The sequence below is a fragment of the Oncorhynchus mykiss genome, chromosome 5, assembly GCF_013265735.2.
Source record: "Oncorhynchus mykiss isolate Arlee chromosome 5, USDA_OmykA_1.1, whole genome shotgun sequence".
NCBI lineage: Eukaryota > Metazoa > Chordata > Actinopteri > Salmoniformes > Salmonidae > Oncorhynchus > Oncorhynchus mykiss.
The window spans coordinates 60,973,143-61,000,060 of record NC_048569.1 but is presented as its reverse complement, the minus strand read 5'-3'; the positions used below and the strand labels follow the sequence as shown (position 1 = coordinate 61,000,060).

The window sequence follows — 26,918 nt, the reverse complement described above, 5'->3', positions numbered from 1 at the left end:
TCGTTTTGCTGTCTCTAAAGAAAATAATGGAGCGCAACAAGGCGTAGGTAATGGATTATGGAGAAACTATTGTCTTGATTCACTGCTTTTCTAAGGAGGATTAATATCTAACCCCCAAAAGTGATATTTGTTTTCAAACAAATGTTATTTTATTTCAGTTTTTCAGTGCTTTTAGCCAATCTGACCAGTGTCCCTCTGTGTCTGTGGCTGTGTGTATGTGTTCTTTTATCTCTGTGTCTCTAGTACTCCCTGTGTAACGAGCCCCTGATTGAGTTGTCCAACCCCGGGGCCAGTGGCTCTGTGTTCTACCTGACCAAGGACGATGAGTTCATCATCAAGACCGTCATGCATAAGGAGGCAGAGTTTCTGCAGAAGCTGCTGCCTGGATACTACATGGTGAGATGTGACCCCACACACACACAATACGCACTCACAATACACACTCACAATACGCACTCACAATACGCACTCACAATACGCACACACAATACACACTCACAATACACACACACAATACACACTCACAATACGCACACACAATACGCACTTGCAATACACACTCACAATACGCACTCACAATACGCACTCGCAATACGCACTCACAATACGCACACACAATACGCACTCACAATACGCACACACAATACGCACTCGCAATACACACTCACAATACACACTCACAATATGCACACATGCACGCACTTACACATACACAAACGCACGTGTTCACGCATATACAGAAACACACACACACACACACACACACAAGCATGCACGTACAGATACCCGTGCATGCACGTGCGCACACACCCTGCATAATTCTTTCACATACTACACTCTTCATTGTAATCCCACTCACTAACATACTACACTCACTCTACAAGCAGAGACGCAATCTTTCCTGAAGAATCTGAAATTCCTTTTGACACAAAGGGTGATGAAGCCCATGTTTTTACTGATCCCATCCTTACACACTTCATTGCTCCAATCCCAAACTCTGCCTACCTGCTTTACACCGTGGTACATTCATTGTCTCAACCAGGGATTGGCGACTTTGATGGGGGTGGAGGGCCACAACATCTGAACTCCATGTGTTTTAGAGTTAATTTCGTGCAATTCTACACATTTTGCCATGTGCTGTAGAGAAAATGTTGCTGTTTTAAAAGCTAGTTTCCTGCAAATCTACACATTTTGCCATAGGATGGGCCATAGGACTAACTTACCAATCTAAAAAATAATTATCTGACATGGGCTAATTGAGTAACAATCAGAGACCGACATAAGAGAGAAACTGTTGATGCACAACCAAATTTCAAAATTGCACCGTGTGTATTCTACTATTCTACCTCGCAGCAGTAAGTTGAGACCCTGACTAAATTGATCAGAGGGCCTGGGTGGCCAGTTGCCTATTCCTGGTCTAGACTGCAGATAACTGGAGGTCATCAAGCCTTGTAAGGCCCTTGTCACTGTGTAACAGAAGCAGGATGTTGTTGAGCCTTTGTTAGCCATGCTGGTCACACTTCAGTAGAACTCTGTTTAAATAGCAACAGCTCCATGTATGTCCATCTTTCTATTTTAGGTTCCCGGTGGGGCTAAGCTTGTGGACATTCATGTACCAACAGAGCATTATTACATGAGAACAGGAAGACTCACACATTTACACGGACCTTTTCCACAATTTGGGATCCAGACCATTGCAGTTGCACGATTCTTATGGGTGTTTTAGGAATACGAGTTAAGCAGCCCAGAGAGATTCTGAGCCATGCAGGTTGTCTATAGCCTGAAGCCATAACAGACTGACTGACTGAGACACAGTGGGGAGACACACACACATACACAAGCAGTAGAGCAACTCTACACGTCTGCAGCACCTGACAGGACTGGGTTGGGCTGGGGGCAAAATGCAAAGCATGGTGATGTAACAGACGTCCGTGCCACCCTCTCACTTTTACCCCTCACACTTGTTTTGCACACTCATGCTATTATTTTCCTTGCATGTTTTCTCCCCCATTTAATATGTTTCCATGCCAAGCTCTATTCTCTGTTACGCTTTCACTTGTTCTCATCCTCTCACATCTCTCTTTCTCTATCCCTGTTGTTCCTCCCCCGCTCTCTCTCTCTCTCACGTGTCTGTTGTTGACTTGTCAGCGCTGTGCCCTCCACTCATGGACAGATGGGTCGTCTGTGGCTGGAGGATATGGGTTCCCTCCCTCTCTCCCTCTGTTTCTCTCCATTCCTCTCTTCCTCCTACTCTCTATCATGCCTCAGTCGGTCTCTCCTTTGAAGGTCACTGGCTGTGGCCTAAAAGCCTGAAGGCACCATCAGCAGGCTGCTGTTGGAGTCCTGCGGCCCCTCTGGCCCCCTCCGACCCCTTTCTGTCGCCCCTCTTTCCCTCTCTATCTCTCTCTCTCTCTCTATCTCTCTCTCCCCCACTTGCTCTCTGTCTGCCTGTCTGTCTGCCAGCCAGCCAGCCAGCCAGCAGTTGTTTTTGAGTGGATAAGGAGCAGGCTCCTCTGTCATTACTTTAATGGGATTCAGGAGGTTACGGTCAATGTTTTTGCAACGTGTCGCTTGGTTAACCTAATTTAAAGGGGAAGATTGATGATAAGGAGATATTTTTACTGAAGGGTGAATTAGATGTGTTTAAACGGCTCGTGCTTTGGGTTACTGCTTTCGGCCTTTTTTTTTGCCTATTCATGTGTTTTGAATATTTTGAAGGTTAGTTTGGTCTTGAAGAATCAGGTGGTACCAAATCATGGACTGTTCCAATACTGCCCTGTGCTCTTGGTCTGGCCTTGGTGCCATCGGCCTTTTTCTCACACTGTCTCTCTTGCTATCCAGAACCTCAACCAGAACCCTCGCACCCTGCTTCCCAAGTTCTTCGGCCTGTACTGCATCCAATCTGGCGGTAAGAACATCCGCATGGTGGTCATGAACAATGTTCTACCGCGCGCCGTCCGCATGCACCTCAAGTTTGACCTGAAGGGCTCCACGTATAAACGCTGTGCCTCCAAGAAGGAGAGACAGAAAGCCAAGCCCACCTTCAAAGACCTGGACTTCATGCAGGACCTGCAGGATGGCCTGATGCTGGACCAGGATATGTACAGCGCTCTGGTCAAGACCCTGCAGAGAGACTGTTTGGTGAGGAAAACCAGCCGGGTTTTCGGACCCATTGCTATAAGGGTTTAAATTATACATTGACCTGGTTTGAAACCTACAGTTGAGGGCAAATGTAATATGACAAACTCTCTTTGACGCCAAGCAGCAAGTTCATAATTAAATACATTTATGAAATATGCCCCTGACTGTGCGATTACATCATCCACTGTGTTGCAAATGTTTTATATGGCACTGCAGTACAGGTTAACTTTTTAATGCCCTGAACTGTAATAGAAAAGATCATTAAGAAGGACTCCATTGACCTGTGGACCTGTTCATAGGGTTGAAACGCCTGGCTCAGTCCCATAACCGGGACCCATGTCTCTGTGTATGTTCCCAGGTGCTGGAGAGCTTTAAGATTATGGACTACAGCTTGCTGCTGGGGGTCCATAACATCGACCAGGCAGAGCGGGAGCAGCAGATGGAGGGAGGAGAGAAGGATGAGAAGAGGCCCGTGGCCCAGAAGGCCCTCTACTCCACCGCCATGGAGTCTATCCAGGGAGGGGCCGCCTGCGGGGAGTCTATCGAAACAGACGACACGTGAGTGACTGAGACGTGTGACAGGCTGGGTGTGTGTGTGTCTATGAGTGTTGCTTGTTGTCTCCTTGTATATCTCTGTTTGTCAGTGTCACCTTTTGTATCTCACTTCATCTCTTCATGTTTGTCTCTGTAGGATGGGAGGCATCCCAGCAGTCAATGGGAAAGGAGAGCGTCTACTCCTCTACATCGGACTCATAGACATCCTGCAATCCTACAGGTAATAATCATTCAGTCATACACGTACCCATACATCATATCAATCATACAGAGTCGTGTTCATTAGGGCACACTGTAGCAAAACGTTTTGGAACGGAAATGAAAACGTACAGTTCTTATTGGAGAAGTTCAGATAAGTCCCTATTTTCTTCAGTATGGGTCCTAATGAATATGACCCAGGTAACTACACTGTACAAAAATATAAACACAACATGTGAAGTGTTTGTCCCATGTTGCGTTAGCGGAAATAAAAGATGCCAGAAATGTTCCATTTACACAAAAAGCTTATTTCTCAACAAACAAATTGCACAAATGTGTTTACATCCCTGTTAGTGATCATTGAACAGGTGCACCTTGTGCTGGGGACAATAAAAGGCCACTCTAAAATGTGCAGCTTTGTCACACAGCACAATGCTGTAGATGTCTTTGCTGTTTTGAGGGAGCAAGCAATTGGCATGCTTACTGCAGGAATGTCCACCAGAGTTGTTGCCAGATAACTGAATGGTCATTTTCTCTACCATAAGCCGCCTCGTAGTTTTAGAAAATTTGGCAGTGCGTCCAGCCAGCTTCCCAACCGCAGACCACGTGTATGGTGTTGTGTGGGCGAGCAGTTTGCTGATGTCAATGGTGGCGGTGGGGTTATGGTATGGGCAGGCATTGCATTTTATTGATGGCAATTTGAATGCACCGAGATACCGTGACGAGATCCATTGTCGTATCATTCATCCACCCGCCATCACCTCATGTTTCAGCATGATAATGTACAGCCCCATTTCGCAAGGATCTGTACACAATTCCTGGAAGCTGAAAATGTCCCAGTTCAACCATGTCCTGCATACTCATCACACATGTCACCCATTGAGCATGTTTGGGATGCTCTGGATCAACGTGTATGACAGCGTGTTCCAGTTCCCGCCAATATCCAGCAACATCGCACCGCCATTGAAGAGGAGTGGGACAACATTCCACAGGCCCCAATCAACAGCCTGATCAACTCTATGCGAAAGAGGCATGAGGCAGATGGTGGCCACACCAGATACGGACATGTTTTCTGATAAACGCCCTTACCTTTTCGTTTTAAGGTATCTGTGATCAACAGATGCATATCTGTATTCCCAGTCATGTAAAATCCATAGATCAGGGCCTAATGAATACATTTCAATTGACTGATTTCCTTATATGAACTGTAATTCAGTAAAATCTTTGAAATTGTTGCGTGTCGCATTTTATGTTTTTGCTCTATATATATTAACTCATTCAGTCACTCTCTTTCATGTAGAACCAGCCTCCCAGCTTCATAAGAGTAACAAAATATTCAGCCTCCATCAGTGTAGAAAACAGCCTGTAGCCGTGGATGGCTGCCGCTGTTTATACTGTATTTGTCTCTGTGACCTTAATGCATTTTGAATATCAAAAGTTTGACTGTTATTTCTTTCCGGTTCCAGGCTAATAAAGAAGCTGGAGCACACATGGAAGGCTATGGTTCATGATGGGGTGAGTTTCACATTCGTCATAATCCCTCTTCATTTGTATTTCTTATTACAGTGGACTCTGTAATCATATCTGAGCTCTTTATGAACATAATCATTTCCAATATCCCTTTCTTCTCTGGCTTATGGGTTATGTAATGCTATTCTATGGCCAAGTCTTGTGACTGGTCAAGGTTTTCTTTGGTCATGCTTAGATGCCAAGACTTTCCTGATCATGTGACCTATGAGTAGAGCCCAGAGTTTTTCCCGCTCAGGTCATGTGTTTTGGAAAAACTCCTGGTCCCTAGTCCTTCTTATGGACAAGACAGTCTGTCTTACCTCAGCCCCTCCCAGACAAACAGCTGTGACCAGCTGTGTGGTTTTAATCATTGAACAGCAAGCTAGCGTCTGTCTGCCCCCGCCTCTGTCTGGGTGTGCGCTATACCCTGCCATTCTTTTCCATCATGCATTTATTGATGAAGTCACAGCTATACAGACAGGTTGAGCTATTGAGGAGAAGCAGGGTAGCCTTTTGTGTGTGTTTGGTCTTGTGTATCAGTGCAACAGTACAGGTCCTTCAGGCCACTTGTCTAAGTAGTGTGTGTGTGTGTAGCCTCCTTATTGAATCTGTCCAATACACATGTACTCAGTGACCCAGTAAGAGCTTCCTCCGCCTCCTCCTCATCTCTAACAGATCCTCTGGCTCTGACCTCAAGCACCTCAGACTCCCCTCTTTCCTCTCAGACATCATCTCCAGGATGCTCCTAGTATAGAACCACAGTCTCTCGCTCTCTCTCTTTTTTGCTTTTTCTTTCTTTCTTTCTTTCTTATTTTTCCCCTCTTGTCTAACAAGCCTGGTGTACATCACCTTATTTTCTCACCCTGTCTCTGTGACGTGTTGTGAAACCAGCATAATGAGTGAATGATTAAGGGCTATATATTGTCAGAGTTAACACAACCAACACATACACAGATCGGGATTTATTCAGCTGCAGTGATGCTTACCTCTGAATAATAGGATGGGATGAGGAAGTGTTATTTTCTTCTGGCCCCCTGTAGAGAGAGAGGATTCATACACTAGGCCATGCAGGGAGACGTACAGCATATGGGGAGACGCTGTATTTAAACGTGTTTTTGTTCTCTCTCCCTCTACCGCTCTCTCGTTCACTTTGTCTTCATACCTCTATTCTCTCCTCATACCATTTCTCTGCCTCTCTCCATCTTTCTTTCTTTCACACTCTTGTGCTCTCTCTCTCTCTCTCTCTCAGGACACCGTATCAGTCCACCGTCCTGGCTTCTATGCAGACAGGTTCTTCAAATTTATGAGCAGCACTGTGTTTAAGAAGAGCTCATGTGAGTAGACCTGATCAGACTAGATTACCAGTCAGTCAGACTGACAGACACACCGCTTCCACTGCTTAATTCACTTATTGTTATGCTTGAAGGTTGCTGTTGGCTATTAACTTGATGTCTTATGAATGGATGTATTTTTTCACTTGAACTGCAAATACTCCGTTATGTATTTTGTACTGGGAGGTATTAGAAAAGATTGAACACTCAAGCACACACACTTAGTCAAATCAAATCAAACTTTATTTGTCACATGCGCCGAATACAACAAGTGTAGACCTTAGCGTGAAATGCTAACTTACAAGCCTTTAACCTTTCTGATCTCCCCATCCCGGATCCGGGTTCGTGAATACAGACTCAAGCTCATTACCATAACGCAACGTTAACTATTCATGAAAATCGCAAATGAAATGAAATAAATATGCTAGCTCTCAAGCTTAGCCTTTTGTTAACAACACTGTCATCTCAGATTTTCAAAATATGCTTCTCAACCATTGCAAAACAAGCATTTGTGTAACAGTATTGATGGCTAATGTAGCATTTAGCATTAACATTCAGCTGGCAACATTTACACAAAAAAACAGAAAAGCATTCAAAAAAATCATTTACCTTTGAAGAACTTCAGATGTTTTCAATGAGGAGACTCTCAGATAGCAAATGTTCAGTTTTTCCTGAAAGATTATTTGTTTAGGACAAATCGCTCCGTTTTCTGCGTCACGTTTAGCTATGAAAAAAACCCTGTATCCAGGATTGTGTAAATCTATCAGCAAGCTCATTAGCATAACACAACGTTAACTATTTATGAAAATCGCAAATGAAATGAAATAAATATGCCATCTCTCAAGCTTAGCCTTTTGTAAACAACACTGTCATCTCAGATTTTCAAAATATGCTTCTCAACCATAGGAAAACAATAATTTGTGTAAAAGTAGCTAGCTAGAGTTAGCATTTCGCGTTAGCATTTAGCGTTAGCATTAGCGTTAGCATCCAGCACGCAACATTAACAAAAACATAAAAGCCTTCAAATAAAATCATTTACCTTTGAAGAACTTCTGATGTTTTCAATGAGGATACTCTCAGTTAGATAGCAGATGCTCAGTTTTTCCAAAAAGATTCCTTGTGTATTAGAAATAGCTCCGTTTTATACATCACATTTGGCCACCAAAAAAAATCCATAAATTCAGTCCTCAAAACGCAAACTTTTTTCCAAATTAACTCCATAATATCGACTGAAAACATGGCAAACGTTGTTTAGAATCAATCATCAAGGTGTTTTTCACATATCTCTTCATTGATACATCGTTCTTGGACACATGCTTTCTCCCCTGAATCAAATGGTAAAGTGGAAGCAGCTGGCAATTGCGCACCGAATTCGACGCAGGACACCAGGCGGACACTTGGGAAATGTAGTCTCTTATGGTCAATCTTCCAATGATATGCCTACAAATACGTCACAATGCTGCTAAGACCTTGGGCGAACGACAGAAAGTGTAGGCTCATTCGTTGCGCAATCACAGCCATATAAGGAGAGAATGGAAAACAGAGCTTCAGAAATTCTGCTAATTCCTGGGTGATGCATCATCTTGGTTTCGCCTGTAGAATGAGTTCTGGGGCACTTACAGACAAAATCTTTGCAGATTCTGAAACTTCAGAGTGTTTTCTTTCCAAAACTGTCAAGAATATGCATAGTCGAGCATCTTTTCGTGACAAAATATCGCGCTTAAAACGGGAACGTTTTTTATCCAAAAATGAAATAGCGCCCCTAGAGCTCTAACAGGTTAACCAACAGTGCAGTTCAAGAAGAGTTAAGAAAATATTTACCAAAGAAACTAAAGTAAAAAACACAATAACATAACAACAATGAGGCTATATACAGGGGGTACCAGTACCAAGTCAGTGTGCGGGGGTACAGGTTAGAGGTCATTTGTACATGTAGGTAGGGGTGAAGTGACTATGAATAGATAATAAATAGAGTAAGAGCAGTGTACAAAACAAATGGAGGGGGTCAATGTAATAGCTGTTCCCTTTGGGAATAAGAAGACAAGTGTTCCCTTAGTGATGTTATTCCTCTTGTGTGTGTTCTGCAGCCTTGAAGTCTTCTCCCATTAAGAAGGGCCGTGTGGGCCTGACGGTGACTAAGTACACTGGCCCCGGGGCCGCCTGGTCAGCCAGCCAGCTGCCCTCTGAGAGAGACGACAACATCTACGACCTGAGAGGAGCACGCAGCTTCCCCACGCTGGAGGACGAGGGTAGGGGGTACTAGACCATGCAGACCCCCCCCCCCCCCCCCCCATCACATACTCCACCTTCTTCACACTGCGCTATCATTTTAACCTAGCTGTTACGGAGACTGGATGCAGGTGTTTTGACAACCCGTTCTGATTCTCTCTCCCCCTTCTGTCTTTCTCTCAGGGCGACCAGACCTCCTCCCCTGCACCCCTCCGTCATTTGAGGAGGCAACCACAGCCTCCATCGCCACCACGCTCTCCTCCACCACCTCTCTGTCCATCCCAGAGAGGTCTCCCTCAGACGCTGGAGCAGAGCACCCCCGCTACAGGTACCAGAACAACAGCTCTGAGAGAAGGTACCACTATGGACACAATGTCCTATTTCTGGAGCATGTTTTCATGACGCATGTGGAGCATGTCCTTTTCATGAGAATAAAATAAAAAACAAGAAGAAGAAAATAAGTCAAGATGTATAATTAAGCGATAAGGCAACTTGGGGGTTTGTGGTATATGGCCAATATACCACTGCTAAGGGGAGTGCCTGCATACAGCCGTTGGCCGTGGTATATTGGCCATATACCACAAACCCCCAAGTTGCCTTATTGCTATTATAAACTGGTTACCAATGTAATTAGAGCAGTAAAAATAAATGTTTTGTCATACCCGTGGTATACGATCTGATATACCATGGCTTTCAGACAATCAGCATTCAGGGCTCGAACCACCCAGTTCATAATATAATGACCGAATAACCAACAATAACTGATTGTGTTGAACAGTCAAAGCTATAGAGCCTATTTTATGTACCCCTCCCTGGCTTATAACACCATTAACTTACAGTGGTCTCTCTGTCCGTCTGTTTCTCTGCAGGAGGCACACCCAGTCTGTCAGCCATGACGGGAGGTAAGAGCACTACTCTGCATGGCCTGTATGAAATGTACAACTTATCCCGTTGTATAAAGGACTTGGTAGTTTAGTGTTATTACAGCGCTAGTCATTCTGTCTCTGACCAGTGAGGAAGGCTACTACACTAGGGTGTGTCAGGTATGCCTGGTCTGTGTTTTTATGGATGTGACCACCCTTCCTGTCGCTCAGTTGCATTTTGTGTGTGTGTGTGTGTGTGTGTGTGTGTGTGTGTGTTAAAGCTGTATCCTCATAGTCCTCATAGTCATAGTATCATTTCAAATCCAAAGTGCTGGAGTAAAGAGCTGAAACGATACACGATTTGTCACTGTCCCAATACTTTTGGAGCTGTATGTGTGTGTGTGTGTGTGTACTTACGTTACGCATGTTTGTGTGTAGGACTCAGGAGGAGGTGCATGAGGAGGAGCAGCAGACCATCACGGTGGAGGTGGAGGTGAAGAGACACGACAGCGAGCCCACCATCACGGCCCCACAGCCCTCTCCAGAGACCAGGTACACAGCTTCAACCTTACTCTACATAGACCAAGATGTATCACACAAAGCCCTGAAAAGCCAGGCTCAACTCTACTGAGCAGCACACCTAGCATCCAACACACTCGCTGAAACCAGGTTAACCTTTCAACGGGCACCATCTTGGTACCTAACATGCTCGCTGGTTCATATAAGCGCTCCCTGTAACACATGGCGTCATGGGTATAAAGTGTCCCAGATTGCTACCTTTCTGAAGGGTTTGTCAGGTTACAGACCTGTTACGACTGCTCTGACCCCAATAAGAACTGTGCCGCAGTTGCTTCTGCACTTTTCACTAAAAATACACTGAAAATGTCTCCCCTGCGACAGGATAACACCTTGGTTAGCCAACACTCCACTCTGGGAAGTGGGGGAGCCATGCTCCCATTTGGTTGATAGGGCGGCGATGATATTAAGTCCCCACATTACTCTAAGTCCCATTTGGTTATTGGAGTAGTTGCGGGCTGTTGCTATAAATCCATAATTATGGACAGATAAGCGCTGCCTGTGGATGTTCTCTGGAGCAGCCATCTAATTAGGTTAAGAGAGGGGAGTAGGGTGAGAGACAGGGTTAAAGGGTGAGACAGGCAGACAGGAGTGCATTGGGAAAGTCGTGGAGCGGCCGGGGCAGTGGAACTAGGTCAGAGGGTCTGGGGCTTGGGCTGAGATGCTGAGACAGGGCCAAACATATGGCCTCCGGGGGGCTGGGTGGGGTAGAAGGGCGAAGCGGGCAGGCAGGCCAACGGGGTACTGGGGAATTAGCCATCTGGAGACCCGGCTCCTCAAAGCAGCCTCAGAGACTCCCCTGCTGGGGGAGAGAGAGTGAGGTGAGGGCAAGAGAGAATAAAAGAGAGAGCGAGTGCAAGGTCCATGGCTGCATGGCAACATCAAGTCCACCCATTTTAAAGACTTCTTCTCAACCAATCAGGTCTGTCTCTGAGTCCGAGATGCTGTCATTGCTCTTTAGGAACGCCAAGCTCCAGGTTTTTCAGCGTAAGCTCTAAACACACAAGGCTGAGAAAGCAATCTGGGATCAGCTTAAGTCGTTCCTAATAGGCAATGATCTGGGCCTGGACAATAGAGGGATTGTGGTGGCGTGGCACCACGCCATCTGGTACTGTAAGTCTGGGTTAGTGCCGTCATCATAAACCATCCTTCTGATCATACGGGTCAGTCTCAGCTCTGCCTGGCTGGGCTGGTTCTTGTTCATTGGAAGGGCTTAATTAGGAAGTGGCCCTGATCATTTGTCTGTACAGCTATTATATCCTGTGCGTGAGAGAGCGAGAGCAGGTGTGTGTGTGTGTTAGAGAACAGGTATGTACAGTATGTCTTATCACATCTGTGGTTGTGTATGAGCAGGTGTGTCTGACCCCCCCCCCCCCTGTCTCTTCTCTCAGTGAGTTACCAGAATTAGCCTCTGCTGCTGCCTCTCCCCCAGCCCCTGGGGCCCCTGCTGAAGCCTCATCTGAGACCCCCGGCCCAGGGGCCACTGTCAGTCCCAAGGTTGTGGTTGTGGAGGCTGAGCGGGACCGCCGGGGCAGCACAGTGTCTGGGTCCGGATGCACCAGCCAAGCCTCACAGGATGACGAGGATGACGTGCCAATCACAGACATCTACTTTGTAAGCTGTGCTTTCATTGGCTCAGCACACACACACACACACAGGTCGTGTTTTTTAGGGCATGCAGCAGAAAACATTTTGTAACGGAAATCAATGTCCAGGTAGTCCCTGCCTGTTTCAGTCTGCTGTCTTATGTTTGGTGCCTAATGAATACGACCCTGGACACACACACACAAGGCACAATTATGATGGACGCTAAATACCCCTAGCCCTACGTCTATAGGCTTACAGCCCACTTACAGCGTGGTAAATAGCTAAATACTACAGTATCCTAGCTACTAAATAGATTCTTGGTTTGTCAGTCAGCAGGCATACTGCACTAAAATGATACAGACAACAGCAGATGGTAAACTAGACACAGATAGCTTACATCTCCATTGGCCATCATTTCCATTTTTGCTTTGTCAAATATTGTTTGTCCATGTGTGTGTAACTCATCATTGCCACCCATAATGCAAATGGTCAGAGTGTGTGTTGTTGCGTTGGGTCATGGGATGCTGCTATATGTGTGAGTCTGAGTTGGATGCCTTTCCACAGAAGCTTTGACAGTTGGACGCCAGAGGGAGCAGAGAGGGTGAGTCTGTAGAGGGTTAAGGGTTAACCGTAGAGTCGATGTCCCCGTGGAAATCTAACTAGCATAATAACAAAATCCCCATCAAAATCCATCAGTTTAAGCTAGAGATGTGGGTTTTTTCTGCATTGGATGCGTCTAAATCCACCGCATTTCCCGACGTCGCCCTTCCGTATCTGCGGTGAAAGGTGACACAGCTAGAGAGGGGGTTGTCAGACCATGAAACATCCCGAAAATCAGTCTTCTCACAAAAACATCTGTAGCGTTTGAACGGTTGGTCCTACACACTAATATGACCCCTCCATGGAAAGGTGAGTCTCTAGGAGGGCCACAAGACTAGTCTGAAGGTAGCTGGGTAACGTTACTAAACTCCCTTTTGATTCTTTTTTTTGACTGTCTGTTTATCCATGTATGAAGCTGTTATTCAATGCGTTTCTATGGGCTAAAAGCAGCAAGGCCAAATTCAATGTTTCATCAAATTATTTTTTATATATTTTTATACATCGGGGTCCTAAAATTCTGAATCAAATAGCTAAATGATCCTTGGTATGACCATCTTAAAACAATTCCATATGCTAGGTTCTACGACAGATTTCAGAGCCAGAGCCATGCATTAATGGATGAGTCTCTGGTGATAAGGGATGAGAAGGCCGGACAGGGAAGTCTCCTCTGATATTGCTCTGACTGGTGGACAGTCTCTCCTGCAATCAAAACGCCTCACACTGTGGCCCAGTAGGTCTGCCTGTGGCCCTGAGCGTCAGTAGGTCTGTCTGTCTGTTTAGCAGCTCTCTGTTGTCTTTATGACCATTTCATCTGCTCTGCTTCTCTCTTCGTGTGCAGTTGCTCAGGCCAGGAGACATAGAAAATAGAGACGCGGAGACACACAAAGAGAAGATCTGTAGCAAACAGCAAGGCAACACTCCTAGACAACCACTATATCACCTCTGTCTCTGTATGCAGTATGCACCTGTGGTCATTTACATTTTAGCCAACAGACACAGATGAGGTCATTTTGTATTTTAATGGAACATTATTTTATTTGTAGAGTGCTTCTAAATGGCTGTAGTCTAGTACGCTATGAGGTTGTACAATATGGCCATGTCGTATGAATATACGAAGCAAGCAAATACTAGTAGACAGCATAAACAGAGGATTGTCTTCTGGGTAGCATAAACATTATTTGACTGGTAAAAACAGAGATGACTCTTCATCAAAACATTTCATGGGATATTACACCAGTCCTAAGAGACAGAGTGGACATTACTCTGAGAGCCCTTGGAGAGAGGGCTTAAGTGATTGTTCTGGTCAGAGCAGGCATTTGGAAGATTCACACGCCCCACAAGCCCCTGTTGAGTGGCTACAGCCTGAATTATTAATTTATCATCAACAGTCACTGGGCTTTGGTCGGTATACTGTATACTGAGGCATTTGGAAATAGCCACAGGATGGTTTTTCAATACCGTCAATACCATTTGAAACTATTTATTTTAAGTTTTTCAATAAATGTTCATATTTGTAGCTACTTTAAGTAAATACCTGCAGTCAACTTGTGCAGTACGTTATGAGATTAAGCCGATCTCATTCTTTATTTCACTTGTCACATTATTTTACATTATGAAGCTTACCATAGTTCCCCAGAACAGTTGCGCAAGTGTGGTGGAAATATTGTAATCGAAAGGAGAAACTCTTACATTTCTTCAAAACAATCAAACTTTATTATTTAATTACTGCAGTAATGAAGCTGGTTGGTAATCACCTCTGGAGGTGATCACTGAGAACACATTTTTACAGGCAAGTCCATCCTCCTGGATGTTCATGACAACCAACAGATGTGGGTCACAAGGTTAAGATTAGTATGAAAGATACTTATAATTCACAGCAGACAGTATGGCATTGTGTAGAGACCAGGGTCTGGCCCTGGGGTCATCTCTCCCTGGTACCTTATAGAACAGAAACATTAACTCATGCTCTGAAATGCGGTATCACCCAAAGACATCGTAAATCTCCTGTCAGGCCCATTTTCAGTTCACACAGACACAATAGAGTTATAACAACCCTCTTCTGTTGCATAAAACAACCATTTGATGCAATGAACGTATTATAACATAATCTTGCAATTTTGCTCTCTCACCAGTCACGTGTTTGTTTGTAAATAACACAACGGGAGAAAGCAGGAGTACGGCTGTTTATTGACAGGGGTTGCGTTTTATATTGAAAGTCAAGTGTTTTTTTTGCTTCAATAGAGTGATCAGGGACGTGTAACTATATACAGTTGAAGTCGCAAGTTTACATACACCTTAGGCAAATACATTTCAACTCTGTTTTCACAATTCCTGACATTTAATCCTAGTAAAAATGTCCTGTCTTAGGCCACTCCAATACCTTGACTTTGTTGTCCTTAAGCCATTTTGACACAACCTTTGAAGTATGCCTGGGGTCATTGTCCATTTGGAAGACCCATTTGCGATCAAGCTTTAACTTCCTCACTGATGTCTTGAGATGTTGCTTCAATATATCCACATAATTTTCCTCCCTCATGATGCCATCTATTTTGTGAAGTGCACCAGTTCCTCCTGCAGCAAAGCACCCCCACAACATGATGCTGCCACCCCCGTGCTTCACGGTTGGGATGGTGTTCTTTGGCTTGCAAGCATCTCCCTTTTTCCTCCAAACATAACGGTGGTCATTATGGCCAAACAATTATATTTTTGTTTCATCAGACCAGAAGACATTTCTCCAAAAAGTACGATCTTTGTCCCCATATGCAGCTGCAAACCGTAGTCTGGCTTTTTTTATGGCGGTTTTGGAGCAGTGGCTTCTTCCTTGCTGAGCGACCTTTCAGGTTATGTCGATATAGGACTCGTTTTACTGTGGATATAAATACTTTTGTATCTGTTTCCTCCAGCATCTTCCCAAGGTCCTTTGCTGTTGTTCTGGGATTGATTTGCACTTTTCGCACCAAAGTACGTTCATCTCTTGGAGACAGAACTCGTCTCCTTCCTGAGCGGTATGACGGCTGCGTGGTCCCATGGTGTTTATACTTGCGTACTATTGTTTGTACAGATGAACGTGGTACCTTCAGGCATTTGGAAATTGCTCCCAAGGATGAACCAGACTTGTGGAAGTCTACAATTTTTTTCTGAGGTCTTGGCCGATTTATTTTGATTTTCCCATGATGTCAAGCAAAGAGGCACTGAGTTTGAAGGTAGGCCTTGAAATACATCCACAGGTACACCTCCAATTGACTCAAATGATGTAAATTAGCCTATCAGAAGCTTCTAAAGCCATGACATCATTTTCTGGAATTTCAGCTTTCCAGAAACAGCTTTCTGGAAAGCTGTTTAAAGGCACAGTCAACTCTGTTTGTAAACTTCTCACCCAGTGGGATTGTGATAGTGAAATAATCTGTCTGTAAACAATTGTTGGAAAAATTACTTGTGTCATGCACAAAGTAGATGTCCTAACTGACTTGCCAAGACTATAGTTTGTTAACAAGACATTTGTGGAGTGGTTGAAAAACGAGTTTTAATGACTCCAACATAAGTGTATGTAAAACTTCTGACTTCAACTGTAGTTTCCTTCACAGAAAATACATTAGTGCAACACATTTGGCAGAGAATAGCTTAATTTTCATCAGATGACAACAGAAGTTCAATGCTATTTGACTTTCAGCCACACAAGTAAATGAGCTTACAATGAAAAAGCAAGGTCTTTTTTTTTTAAATGTCTGTTTATCATAGATAGAATGTAGCCAGCTATATTTCTTAATGTTTTGCTTAGTGAATTGTGTAAGCTTTCTGTTTGAGAAGTCAAAGCCCTTTGGTTGAGTTATCTGTACAGCTGCCACTGCTATCTTTTGATTTCCTTGCATTTTTTTCTCCTTTCTGTTCTCGGCCCTTCTGCTCCTTCCCATCTTCTCAGAGCAGAGCAGGCAAGCCCTTTGCCCTAGCGACTCCAGACTCCACACAGAGCATTTAGGCCTACACATGCTGCTTCAGAGCCAGTACTGTTCTTCCTTCAGACAAGCATGCGTCAATGTTTTTCATTGGCACAATGTCTCTCGTTCACATTCGCTTGTAAATGTCCAAACTCACAAAAAATGACATTCGGTAGCTCCTACCGATATATGTATAACTTTTTGAGCTGGATTGACTGTCTTTGCAATTAGTTTATTTTGGTTTGCACATGTTAGCATATTTAGCCTCCATGGAGATTCATTATTACTGGTAACAGTAATACATCAGTTCGGTAGAGTTTGTGCATATATTATGATGTTTTTGTTCGTTTTGGACTTCGGTGAGGGTTTTCTCGGCTGTTCACACAAGTCTAAGTTCGGAGTCAAAGTCTACGCCCCTTGTCGGTGATTGGTCAACAGTAGGGAAGTCTTTTGTCATTCTATGAAAGACGACTAGTTTTCATGCACATTTTCTCATTGAAAAATACTGCACCAAACATCTTAGTTAGATGTAGAATTGCGCAACTAATATCTCTTCGGCAAAAACGTAAACATTTGACAGATTTCTTGAGATATTTTAGATTAATTCGGACTATTTTGAGATGAGCTGTCTTCTAATACCCATACTAACATACTGTATACTACATACCTAAAGAGTAATTACTCAAGTAAAAGTGAGAGTTACCTAGTAAAAGTCAAAGTATTTGGTTTTAAATAAACTTAAGTATCAAAAGTAAAAGTATAAATCATTTCAAATTCCTTATATTAAGCAAACCAGACACCACCATATTATTGTTTTATTTATGGATAGCCAGGGGCACGCTCCAACACTCAGACATCATTTACAAACGACGAATGTGTTTAGTGAGTCCGCCAGATCAGATGTAGTAGGGATGACGAGGGATGTCCTCTTGATAAGTGTGAATTAGACAATTTTCCTGTCCTGCTAAGCATTCAAAATGTAACAAGTACTTTTGGGTGTCAGGGAAAATGTATGGAGTAAAAAGTACATAATTTTATTTAGGAATATAGTGAAGTAATAGTTGTCAAAAATATAAATAGTAAAGAACAGACACTACTTAAGTAGTACTTTAGTAGTATTTTACACCACTGCTATTAGTTAATTTTAGTATACTGTAAGCGAAAGGTATCGTTTCAGTTGAGAGTACTAGAGCTTCGCCTGTCTACCGGATGTTGATGCTGTTGCTATGCAAACTCTTGCTAGCTTGTTAGCATAACAAATGACTAACACCTCACTCTGATCATTACTCGCCCTAGCAGAGCTGGTTAGGCTGTTTTCATGTTATCCAGAGCGTTGGTGACTGTAACTGTGCTGCTGGCACCAATTTAATGACGATTTTTTTTGCCAACGTTTACTGACAACGGCCACATTCAACAGGTGTTGAGTTATTCTATGCGAGAGTGCTCTGAAATCGGAGTAGATAGCCAGAATTAACAATGTCCATTGAAACGCACAACGACTGTACCACTTAGCTAAGAATGATGTGAATAATCAAGTCAATAAACGTTGGGTAGTTAGTTAAATAGCAGATTAGTTAATATACTGCCTGACAATTTTGATGTATTAGTAGCCAACAAACGTTAAGTAACTAGCAAACATACTGGTACATACTGCTGTAATGCTATGCGTTTCGTAAGGATAGCATAGCTAACAAATTGTCAGCCAACATAATGTAACTTATTTGAAAAGTCATTACTTTATAACCTTGCTCAACATGTTTGATGATTAGTTAAAGCAATGAATTTGTATCCACTCTCGTCGGACTTCGGCTGCATATTTTCCTCCATTGTCTTCAAATCTGAAAACTTGTGAAGCCCATTTTCTGAGGAATTGCATTATGGGCCCTAAAGCACGGATATAGTGTCCACTGCATGTATACTTCGTATTTTGGGCATAGTACTATTGGTGCTTTTCCCCCCTAGTTTTTCAAGCAAAGGTGTTTTAAGGGAGTATGTGAGCACACTTGTTCGGCTAGACGCCAGCCGAACTGAGGCATGCTGACGCCTTCAAGGTGGAGAGAGGAGAGTGAGAGAGTGAAAGAAAGCACCTGACTTATTCATCATCATGGCTGATCATGGCTGATTGACATTTAATTTCGTCACCCTTCACCGTAACACAGTCAAACCAGCAATCATCTCTTCTATCACCTCTATACTTAACCTTTTTAATTTCTCTCCATGTTCCAGCTTTGTCTCATTTGTCTGTCCCTCCATCCTTTTCACCCCTCTCCTCTGCCCTCTCTGGTGTCTCCCATCTCTCTGTGGGGATGCTGTCAGCTTGCAGGGAGAACCTGGGTGTTCTCTCCTGTCCTGCGGAGGAGAAAGCTCCAGACCAGCTCTCAGATGCAGTGTAAGTCTGTGGGACATGCTGGTAGCTCTGCTAACTGCTTAATCAATGCTTCAGTTAGTTGCACCTTTTTATACAAATATCAATGGCTTACAGCTGTGACTGGAGTTGTTGTAGCTTAGTCCCCCAGTCTCCTTACTTTGAGTCTTAGTGCTGTAACTGTACTGATTCCTCAGTTGATCGTCTCAATGTTTTCCAAAGATGTCAGTGAAAATTAGACAAGATCCATTATGGACTGATATTCCTTTTCTCAAGGGATACTTGATTTGTAAGAGGGCATGACACATTATATGCTCTACGTATTGTTCTAGACCTTTCTTATTTCATCATGTCATGTGTTTCCTCTCATAACAAAAGGGTCATGGTCTTTTTTTGTTCTGCCTTCATATCACGTCTTTGTTAATATTATTTATATACCTCCTCCTCCCCTTGGGGTTTGTTCCTCTTCATGTTGAATCAAATCATGGCCGGCTGTATAGAGAGAGAGGGAAAGAAGGGAGGAGGTGGCTGAGTGACAGGAGGGGGCTCTGGCTTCTCATTTGAGGCCATCTGTCTCTCGTTCACTCCCTATATTCCCACCTCTCTCACTTTCTCTCTCCACCTGAGGGGTCTCCCTGTGGATGGTGTGTTAGCTCTTGCGCTGTGAGTGTGGCGTGTGTGAGTGTGGCGTGTGTGTGTGTGTGTGTGTGTGTGTGTGTGCGCGCGTGTGTGTGTAAGAGTGTGTGTGAGCGACAAGTGTGTATGTGACGTCAAACCTCAGTGCCGCTTCCAACTACGTCATCACAGGCAGTGTGTGGCAGCTGCTGCTCTTTCTGAAAGGGAAAGTACCGTACGGGGCCACAGTCACTGCCTCAGAGACTGAGCAGCGCTGAGGCTCTGACAGGGCTAAACACTTAATGCGCATAATAAGAAAGGGGGGGGGGGGGGATGCTTTGGGAGAATATGTCCTTTTGGCTGTTGGCAGTGATGGCACCCTCGCTTTCCACCCACCGCTAACCACCCACTCCCACCCTGTTTTCTGGCTGATACATACTGCAGATTCCAAATGTTTCCTGTCCACTTCACCATGGCTTTTTTGAAATAGCATAGTCATAGAAAGCAATTCTTAGTCACATGCATAGGCCTCCCAGCCAGCATTACAAATGAAGAGTTTTGAAAGTGATAGCAGGAAAGAACTAACATTCTTTTGAATGCAATGTGGATGTTCGTACATGTTAGTAGTCTACCTCTAGGCCAGGGGTCTCCAACAGGTAGATCGCAAGCTCACAGCCCACTTATGAGTAGCTCGCCAATCTATTCTGTGTTCCATTGCATACTGTCATAAACATAAAGCTCCCGGCTACAATCCAATCAAAGCCACATTGACATTATCCCACCCTTGGTTAGTCACTATTGGCTTAAAAACCCACAAAACACAATATCTGCCAATTCATTTTCTGTTTGGTGCCAGCATTTGTCTATCACTCTGAATGCAGTCAGTTAGCAACGCTAATGATAACTGTCTTATGGGTAGACAGAAGACTTAAAAAAAAAAAAAAAATGTAATCTTAACTGCAAAGTAGTATTACCTGACAGAACTATATCATGATTATTTGTATCAATTGGGTGGTGATTGTTTCGCAAACTCTGCCATGACATGTGCTGCAGCAGAAACATCCTAGACCTACAAATGCCTCTCTTGCTAGATGCGCAATTAAAGGTGAATTACTCTCAAAAATCTAAATGTTATATATATTTTTTTTTTCAGACTGAAAAAATTGTCTTCTGATGTGATTTACAGGCCCAGTGCAGTCAAAATGTAGTTTTGCCTGTGTTTTATATCATATTGTACAACATCTGATTAAACTTGTATCAGTGTTATTTCCTCATAGTTGCTGGTTGAAAATACAATCTACACATGACTTTCCAATCAGCAGGTTTGCATGGGCACAAACATCGGCTTCCTATGGTGACATCACCATGCAGTAAACTGGTTAATAGAGTTCCAAACCTCTCTGCCAATAAGCTCGTTTTTAGTCGTCGCCCCCCTCTTGCTTGAGATTAAAAAACAAATGTTAATGCCAATTTTAATGGAAATCTATTACATTAAGGTACTTAAATGTTACCCAGAAATGATATAAAAACATCTGCATTGGGCCTTTAAGTATTGACATGGACTCAGAACATACATTTTCAATGTTTCTCTATGAATAATTGTAAAACTAATAAAAAAAATCCCAAACCTGGAAGAAATGTACTGAGAAAATATAATTTAGGAAAATACTAAATATAACTTTATGGGTCCCACTTAGTTATTTATTAAGCATTATTTTACCTGGTATATTGACAAAAAATATATATTGTACACCAAGGACCTGGGAAGAGTTGCAGGGTAGAGTAGAATAAAATAATATGCCTATTTTTTTATTTTATTTAGCTGTCATGCTAGAAAAGATTTGAGACCCCTGCTCTAGGCTGTATTCCAATAGGATTTCACTTTCACATTTCTATGGTTAGGCTCATCTATATTCCAAGCTCACACTTTCTGTAATGGCATTTCCTCCTTTTGCATTTCTAATTTTATTTTCCTGCCTGTCTTGTGTTTTCCTGTCCTGTCTCTCTCTTGCCTGCCTCTGCTTCTCTCTGTGCTGCATCCAATGGCCCCCTCTTTCTGGCGCCCTCTGCTGTGTTATTTGTGCAGCCCCCTGAGGACAAGACCTGGGTGTACTCCCCTCTGCACTACGGCAGTGAGTCTCAGACCTTGCCGGATGGGGAAGGGGAGGAGAGCGAGACAGTAAGTAGTATGAATTACACCTCCAGTACCAGTGTGTATTGGCCGGCCCAACCATCATGCCCACTCAGTATGGCCGTGCCAGTTATGACCATTTGGTTCCCCCTCCTTTCACCATGCAACACCCAGCATGCTGTTCAGTTTCTTCACAACCCTGGGTCTGTCTGGCTGCATGTGGTTTGGCAACTTGGTACATGTCTCCTCCGCTAGGGTTGCAAAATTCCGGTAGCTTTCCTAAAAGTCCCAGGTTTTCCCGAAATCCCGATTGGAAGATTCCCGGAATCAGAAGGGAATAGGCAGGAATAAGCGCCTCCCTACCAGGATTTCTGGAGAACCAGGGATTTTTGGGAAAGTAAGCAGAATTTTGCAACCTACCATCTCCTGGCTCATGCATCACCATTGCCAGATCCCAAACCCACACAGCTACAGTTGTCAATGTCATTTGTTTTTTCTGAAACAACTGACCAACATATAATCGCTTTGACACATACAGTACAAAGCAGATGGTCAGATGAATATAGGCAAGTATGGCAATAAATTGATTTGATTTGTACAGTTCCTCTATGAAACCCAATAACTGTGTTTTCTTTGTTCTTGAGTCCATATAATATGACAGTATTGCTTCCAGATGATCCTCTTTCATCCACTCTGCACAAATGATCAGAAACGACTGTGTTATGAGACACCATAATTGATCCCTTGGTACAAACTCCGTTATATTACTGATGACTTCTATTTCACTGGGTATTTTCAGGGTGCCAAATCCCATGAATGTTCTGTAATTGAGATTTTAGATCAATTATAAATTAAACTCTTATTACTAAAGCTACTATTACGGCTTTGGAAAGTTGAGCAGACATATCCCATTACGGGCTTCTAGTTTCCGGCAAGGGTTGGGTGGAGATGGATAAGCAATCACTAATTTTCTTCTTAAAGAAACATATATGATTCCATTGACAAATGTCATGATTAAAGTCCCGGTCACATTTTTATTTGGATAGTCCCATATAGATGATCTACAGATGGTTATACTATCAACAAACTATCTGTTGATAAGCAACTGCATGCTAAGGTTAGGGTTATTGTTAGCCTAGGTTAAAATAAGGGTAAAGGTTACATTTAGGGTTAGGATAATGGTTAAGGTTAATGTTATGGCTAGGGTTAGTGGATAGTTAGTTGAAATGCTGTTGACAGTAATTGAACAGCTACTGAACATCTACAAACCATCTACTTGAAACTATCCAAATAAAGTGTTACTAAAGGCCATTCTACTCATCTTGTTGGGAAGATGAAATGACCCTATTACACATTTTTTGTGCGGGGATTTTAACAATCCTAAGCTGCAGTAGTTGTAGAAGCTCAGAACTGTAGCAGGCTGGCTAACCCCTGGTCAAAGCCCACTGCACTCGTATGTGGCAAGGAGGAAGTGGATTGAACAATCACTCCTCCCCCGTCCCATTATTCTCCATAGAGAAGACACACAGAGAATCGTCACTTCCACGTCCCCCAGGGACAGGAGCTCCCAGAGGAATAAGTGGAATCAGAGCCATGGGTCATGGCATTACAGTGCCTAGTGGAAGTAGATTGTCTCCTGGGGTTTGTCTATGCATAGATGAATACAAATGTAATGGCAGTCATGGAAAAATGCATTATTTAGTTGTGTTGAGGGGATGTTCATTTGAGAGGAAAATACTAAATTTTTCTACCCTCTTATTTTCACTATGTCCTCTGACTTTCCCTTTAAATTATTGATATACCTTTGATCAATAGATGTGCTTTGATAAGAGTTATACCTCAGTTATATCGCGCTGTGGGGGAAGAATAGATTTTATTTTACACTCGACAGGATTATGTACCAAAGATTTAACTTCTATTTCTCTCTTTTTTCTCCCTCTCTCCTTCCACCAACCTTAAACACTCCTCCGTAGAGCTGAGAGGATGATTCAGTGGAGAGAGGAGCCATCAGACTGATCCCCGGGCCTCTGATTGGCAGGCAGCGGAAGCATTCCAATCCAGAACTGTATTTTAAACCATGGATACAAAAACAAAACAGACTAAATACTGTGAGGAAACCCCCTCGACATCCCGTAGTCACAGTGGTGATGATACTGTATGATCGATTCCCCTCCTTTCAACCCACCCCAACCCCAAATTGCCATACCAGAAGAAATGCAGGAACTCAAATTGCTAGGCTACACATCTAGCATGCCCCATAAAAACATGGGCATTGAGGCAACTCTGCTAATCCTCTCACATTCCCAAATGTCGATACAGTCAAATGGTCACATGTATTTCATTGACATCATGTTAATTTATATTGTTATTTTTCTTAGTTTATTATTGTTTTTTAAATCTTTTTTATTTGTGCACTTTTTTCAGACATGTTTTAGTACTGTGAATATATTTAGTTATGTTGTGTGCTTCAAATGTAGCTCTAGCAGCAATATCAACGTTGTTTTGTAGCTCTAGCAGCAATCTTAAAGTCGCTATCGAAGTGGTACTTTACCACTATGTTGAATGGTACTTTACCACTATGTTGAATGGTATTTTACCACTATGTTGAATGGTACTTTACCACTATGTTGAATGGTATTTTACCACTATGTTGAATGGTACTTTACCATTGGAGAGGGAACACTTTATTTCCAATAGATGAAAAATGATCTATAGAATGTGTTTCAGAAAACATGACTTGGTAAATCTCATAAGCCTAATGTATTATTTTACAGGTTTGTTTATTCGTTGTTATGTATTTATTTTGTCATTTCTATCACAGTATTGCTACAGGCTTCTAGCCTCAAAACCAGATCATTGCAACACTAAATAAGGTTGGGTATTGTCAATCATTTCAAAATCCTACATCATTACAATGTCTTCCAGAATCGCCCAACTTTCAGAGAAATGTAAACAAAACATTTTCTAAGCATAATGATTCATTGAGCTGTGTTAATGTCATGAAATACCAATATTTCAGCAGTCAAAACTTGACTCTGAATGTTAGCTCTGCTGGAGGGGATGTAGGCTAATGGATTTGATTACTTAGGCCAAAACACTCACAGTATCACGTATGTCCAGAATTAATTAATACTTCTGTTATTTAGTAATAGTTCATCTAAGAGGGATTTCACGCTGCTCTTAGACAGCACTTTTATGGATCAACCATCATCCGATGTGAAAGTGAGGTCTTCATCACAATCATCTGGTATAGGATTAGTGTTATAGTATTTATGTGAATTCCATGTTTTAAGGTTTAAGTTGTGTTTCAATATGTTTTTATTCCTTTTCTGTTTCACACTTGGCTGTTTAAGTTAGTTGGTGTGTTTGTATGTCTGTGCGGGACGGAAGGCGTCAATGTCAAAACTTGTAAAATTCTGATCATTCTATCATAATGTGCAGTGGCCAGTTGTAATCAGTTGCTGTTGTCCATGTCATCAAGAGACCATAGCAGCAGTACGTTGTACAGTACAGGTGTAGTCTTAGTTTTAATTGCCTTATTGAGAAATTAAAACGTATCATATTGATGTTTTTTTCTTAGTAGTGCTGTTGTATTTATTATTTTCAAGTCCTTTTTTTCAATACTGTAGTTGTGAGCCAGAAAATGTGTATATACAATTATAAATACATATATAAAGATTATAAATATATTTTCCATTTGAATTGGAGAATATTATTTTTATTTGATTACATTTTTTGCTGCTGGCAAGAAATGATTAAGAGCTACACATGATTTACTGTACCATGTTCTTCAAGGTGTTGACACGATGCAGCTCGATTTATGGTTTATAAATCACAGCTGTTTTTTTTTTTTTGTATGATATCCGTTACTGAAGAGTTGTCAGTTTTACTGTACCAGTTTAGTGTACATGTTTTCAAATCACAGTGTGCCCTCCTTTACAGAGACATAGCATGGTTTAAAAATGAATATGCATATCAGAAATATGTATTTATGTATATCTGTGTATATTCATCTATTTATACTTGAGGATAAATAGATGGCTGTATGTCTGTGTGTGTTTGGACTCTTACGATGAGAATTAATATAAAATAAAGCAGTTCTATGTCTATGATATAGTGTATTTGTCCATGCTTCCAAAGTTGTCTGGTGACTTCCATGTCTATATTGCTGATGTTTGCAAGCAAGGGAATTCCCTCCATGTGTCTCTCTTGTGCTACTGTTCAGCGCATGCTGTGAAAAACACAATTGTGCAGTGCTTGATTTTTGTGTGGCCTTTTCCCCCCTATTCTGTAAGAAGGGTTACAGAAGATACATTTTAAGAGAAGCATATTGACCAGCCTAGTATAGAATTCAGTATTTTCAACTGGTGAGAATAGCAACATGATGTTCAAGGCACGCTACCCAAGAATATCTTTCTTTTGATTTATGCCATCTTATCTGAAGCAATACTGGTGAATGAGGAAGGTATAAAGAAAATGTTTCATAACACTACTATGATTGGTCCTCATCAAAACAGAAATGCTTGAGTCTACCAGTCAGTTGTCATCTGAGCTAATTTATTATGGTGGGCGTGGCCCACAAGGAGATCATACTTACTGGACTGTTTACACTTTACAGCTTTTTGAAAAGTAGTACTGCTATAACAATACAATACAACAGAGGGAAACTGTTCAAATGTGTTATGCAATCAATCATGTTTTTTTATTATATCAAATATGAGGTCCTTAGGAAATATTTTGACATTGGTCCATAATTTCCCTGTTCTAACAAAATGTCATGCATGCTCTCAAACACTATTTGCACTGTTACCTGCCCATATATTGTTACAGCTATGACCGGAAGTGACTTAGCGGGTTAGGAGAACTTACACAGCAGGTTAGGAGAATTAACATAGCAGGTTGGGAGAATTAGGCTAACGTTATTAAGGGTTAGGGCTTTGGAAAATGCTCTCCTAACCTGCTACGAAAATCACTTCCGGGTGTAGCTGTATCAAAGTGGCGTGAAAAGGGTGTCTCATATTGTGGCTACATGATCTTGGTTTTGATTGTTTTTGTATTTTTGTTAGTATTTTGCTTGAATGTTTTACATAGAGAAAATATGCCCTGTGAAAGAGCCCTCTCATTAAATCATTGAGCTATATCAGAGTGAAGTGACATTAAAATGTATTGTCAACCGAATTCAAATGTCAAAGAGCAGGGATGAAATTCAATTGTACAACCTTCTCTTAATTTATGTCAATCAAAAGGTGGGTGAAAAAAATAAAGTTCCAAAATGAATGCCAA

At 42.4% G+C, this 26,918-nt stretch overlaps 1 protein-coding gene across 3 annotated transcripts in view; it reads left to right on the top strand.

The window, feature by feature from the left end:
• Nucleotides 1-26,918, top strand: part of pip5k1ca (phosphatidylinositol-4-phosphate 5-kinase, type I, gamma a) — an 80,259-nt gene extending 53,341 nt beyond the window's left edge. Inside the window, exons 6-18 of one of the 3 annotated variants that reach the window (XM_036978010.1) lie at nucleotides 244-396; nucleotides 2,842-3,141; nucleotides 3,500-3,699; nucleotides 3,833-3,916; nucleotides 5,361-5,409; nucleotides 6,653-6,737; nucleotides 8,822-8,983; nucleotides 9,147-9,291; nucleotides 9,833-9,865; nucleotides 10,265-10,378; nucleotides 11,794-12,016; nucleotides 21,591-21,683; nucleotides 23,609-26,918. In XM_036978010.1, the coding sequence (XP_036833905.1) occupies nucleotides 244-396; nucleotides 2,842-3,141; nucleotides 3,500-3,699; nucleotides 3,833-3,916; nucleotides 5,361-5,409; nucleotides 6,653-6,737; nucleotides 8,822-8,983; nucleotides 9,147-9,291; nucleotides 9,833-9,865; nucleotides 10,265-10,378; nucleotides 11,794-12,016; nucleotides 21,591-21,683; nucleotides 23,609-23,614 (1,647 nt within the window). In that variant the 3' untranslated portion in view covers nucleotides 23,615-26,918. Of the gene's footprint in view, nucleotides 1-243; nucleotides 397-2,841; nucleotides 3,142-3,499; nucleotides 3,700-3,832; nucleotides 3,917-5,360; nucleotides 5,410-6,652; nucleotides 6,738-8,821; nucleotides 8,984-9,146; nucleotides 9,319-9,832; nucleotides 9,866-10,264; nucleotides 10,379-11,793; nucleotides 12,017-21,590; nucleotides 21,684-23,608 lie in introns of all 3 variants that reach the window. The other 2 variants (XM_036978009.1, XM_036978011.1) reach the window with 2 other exon arrangements.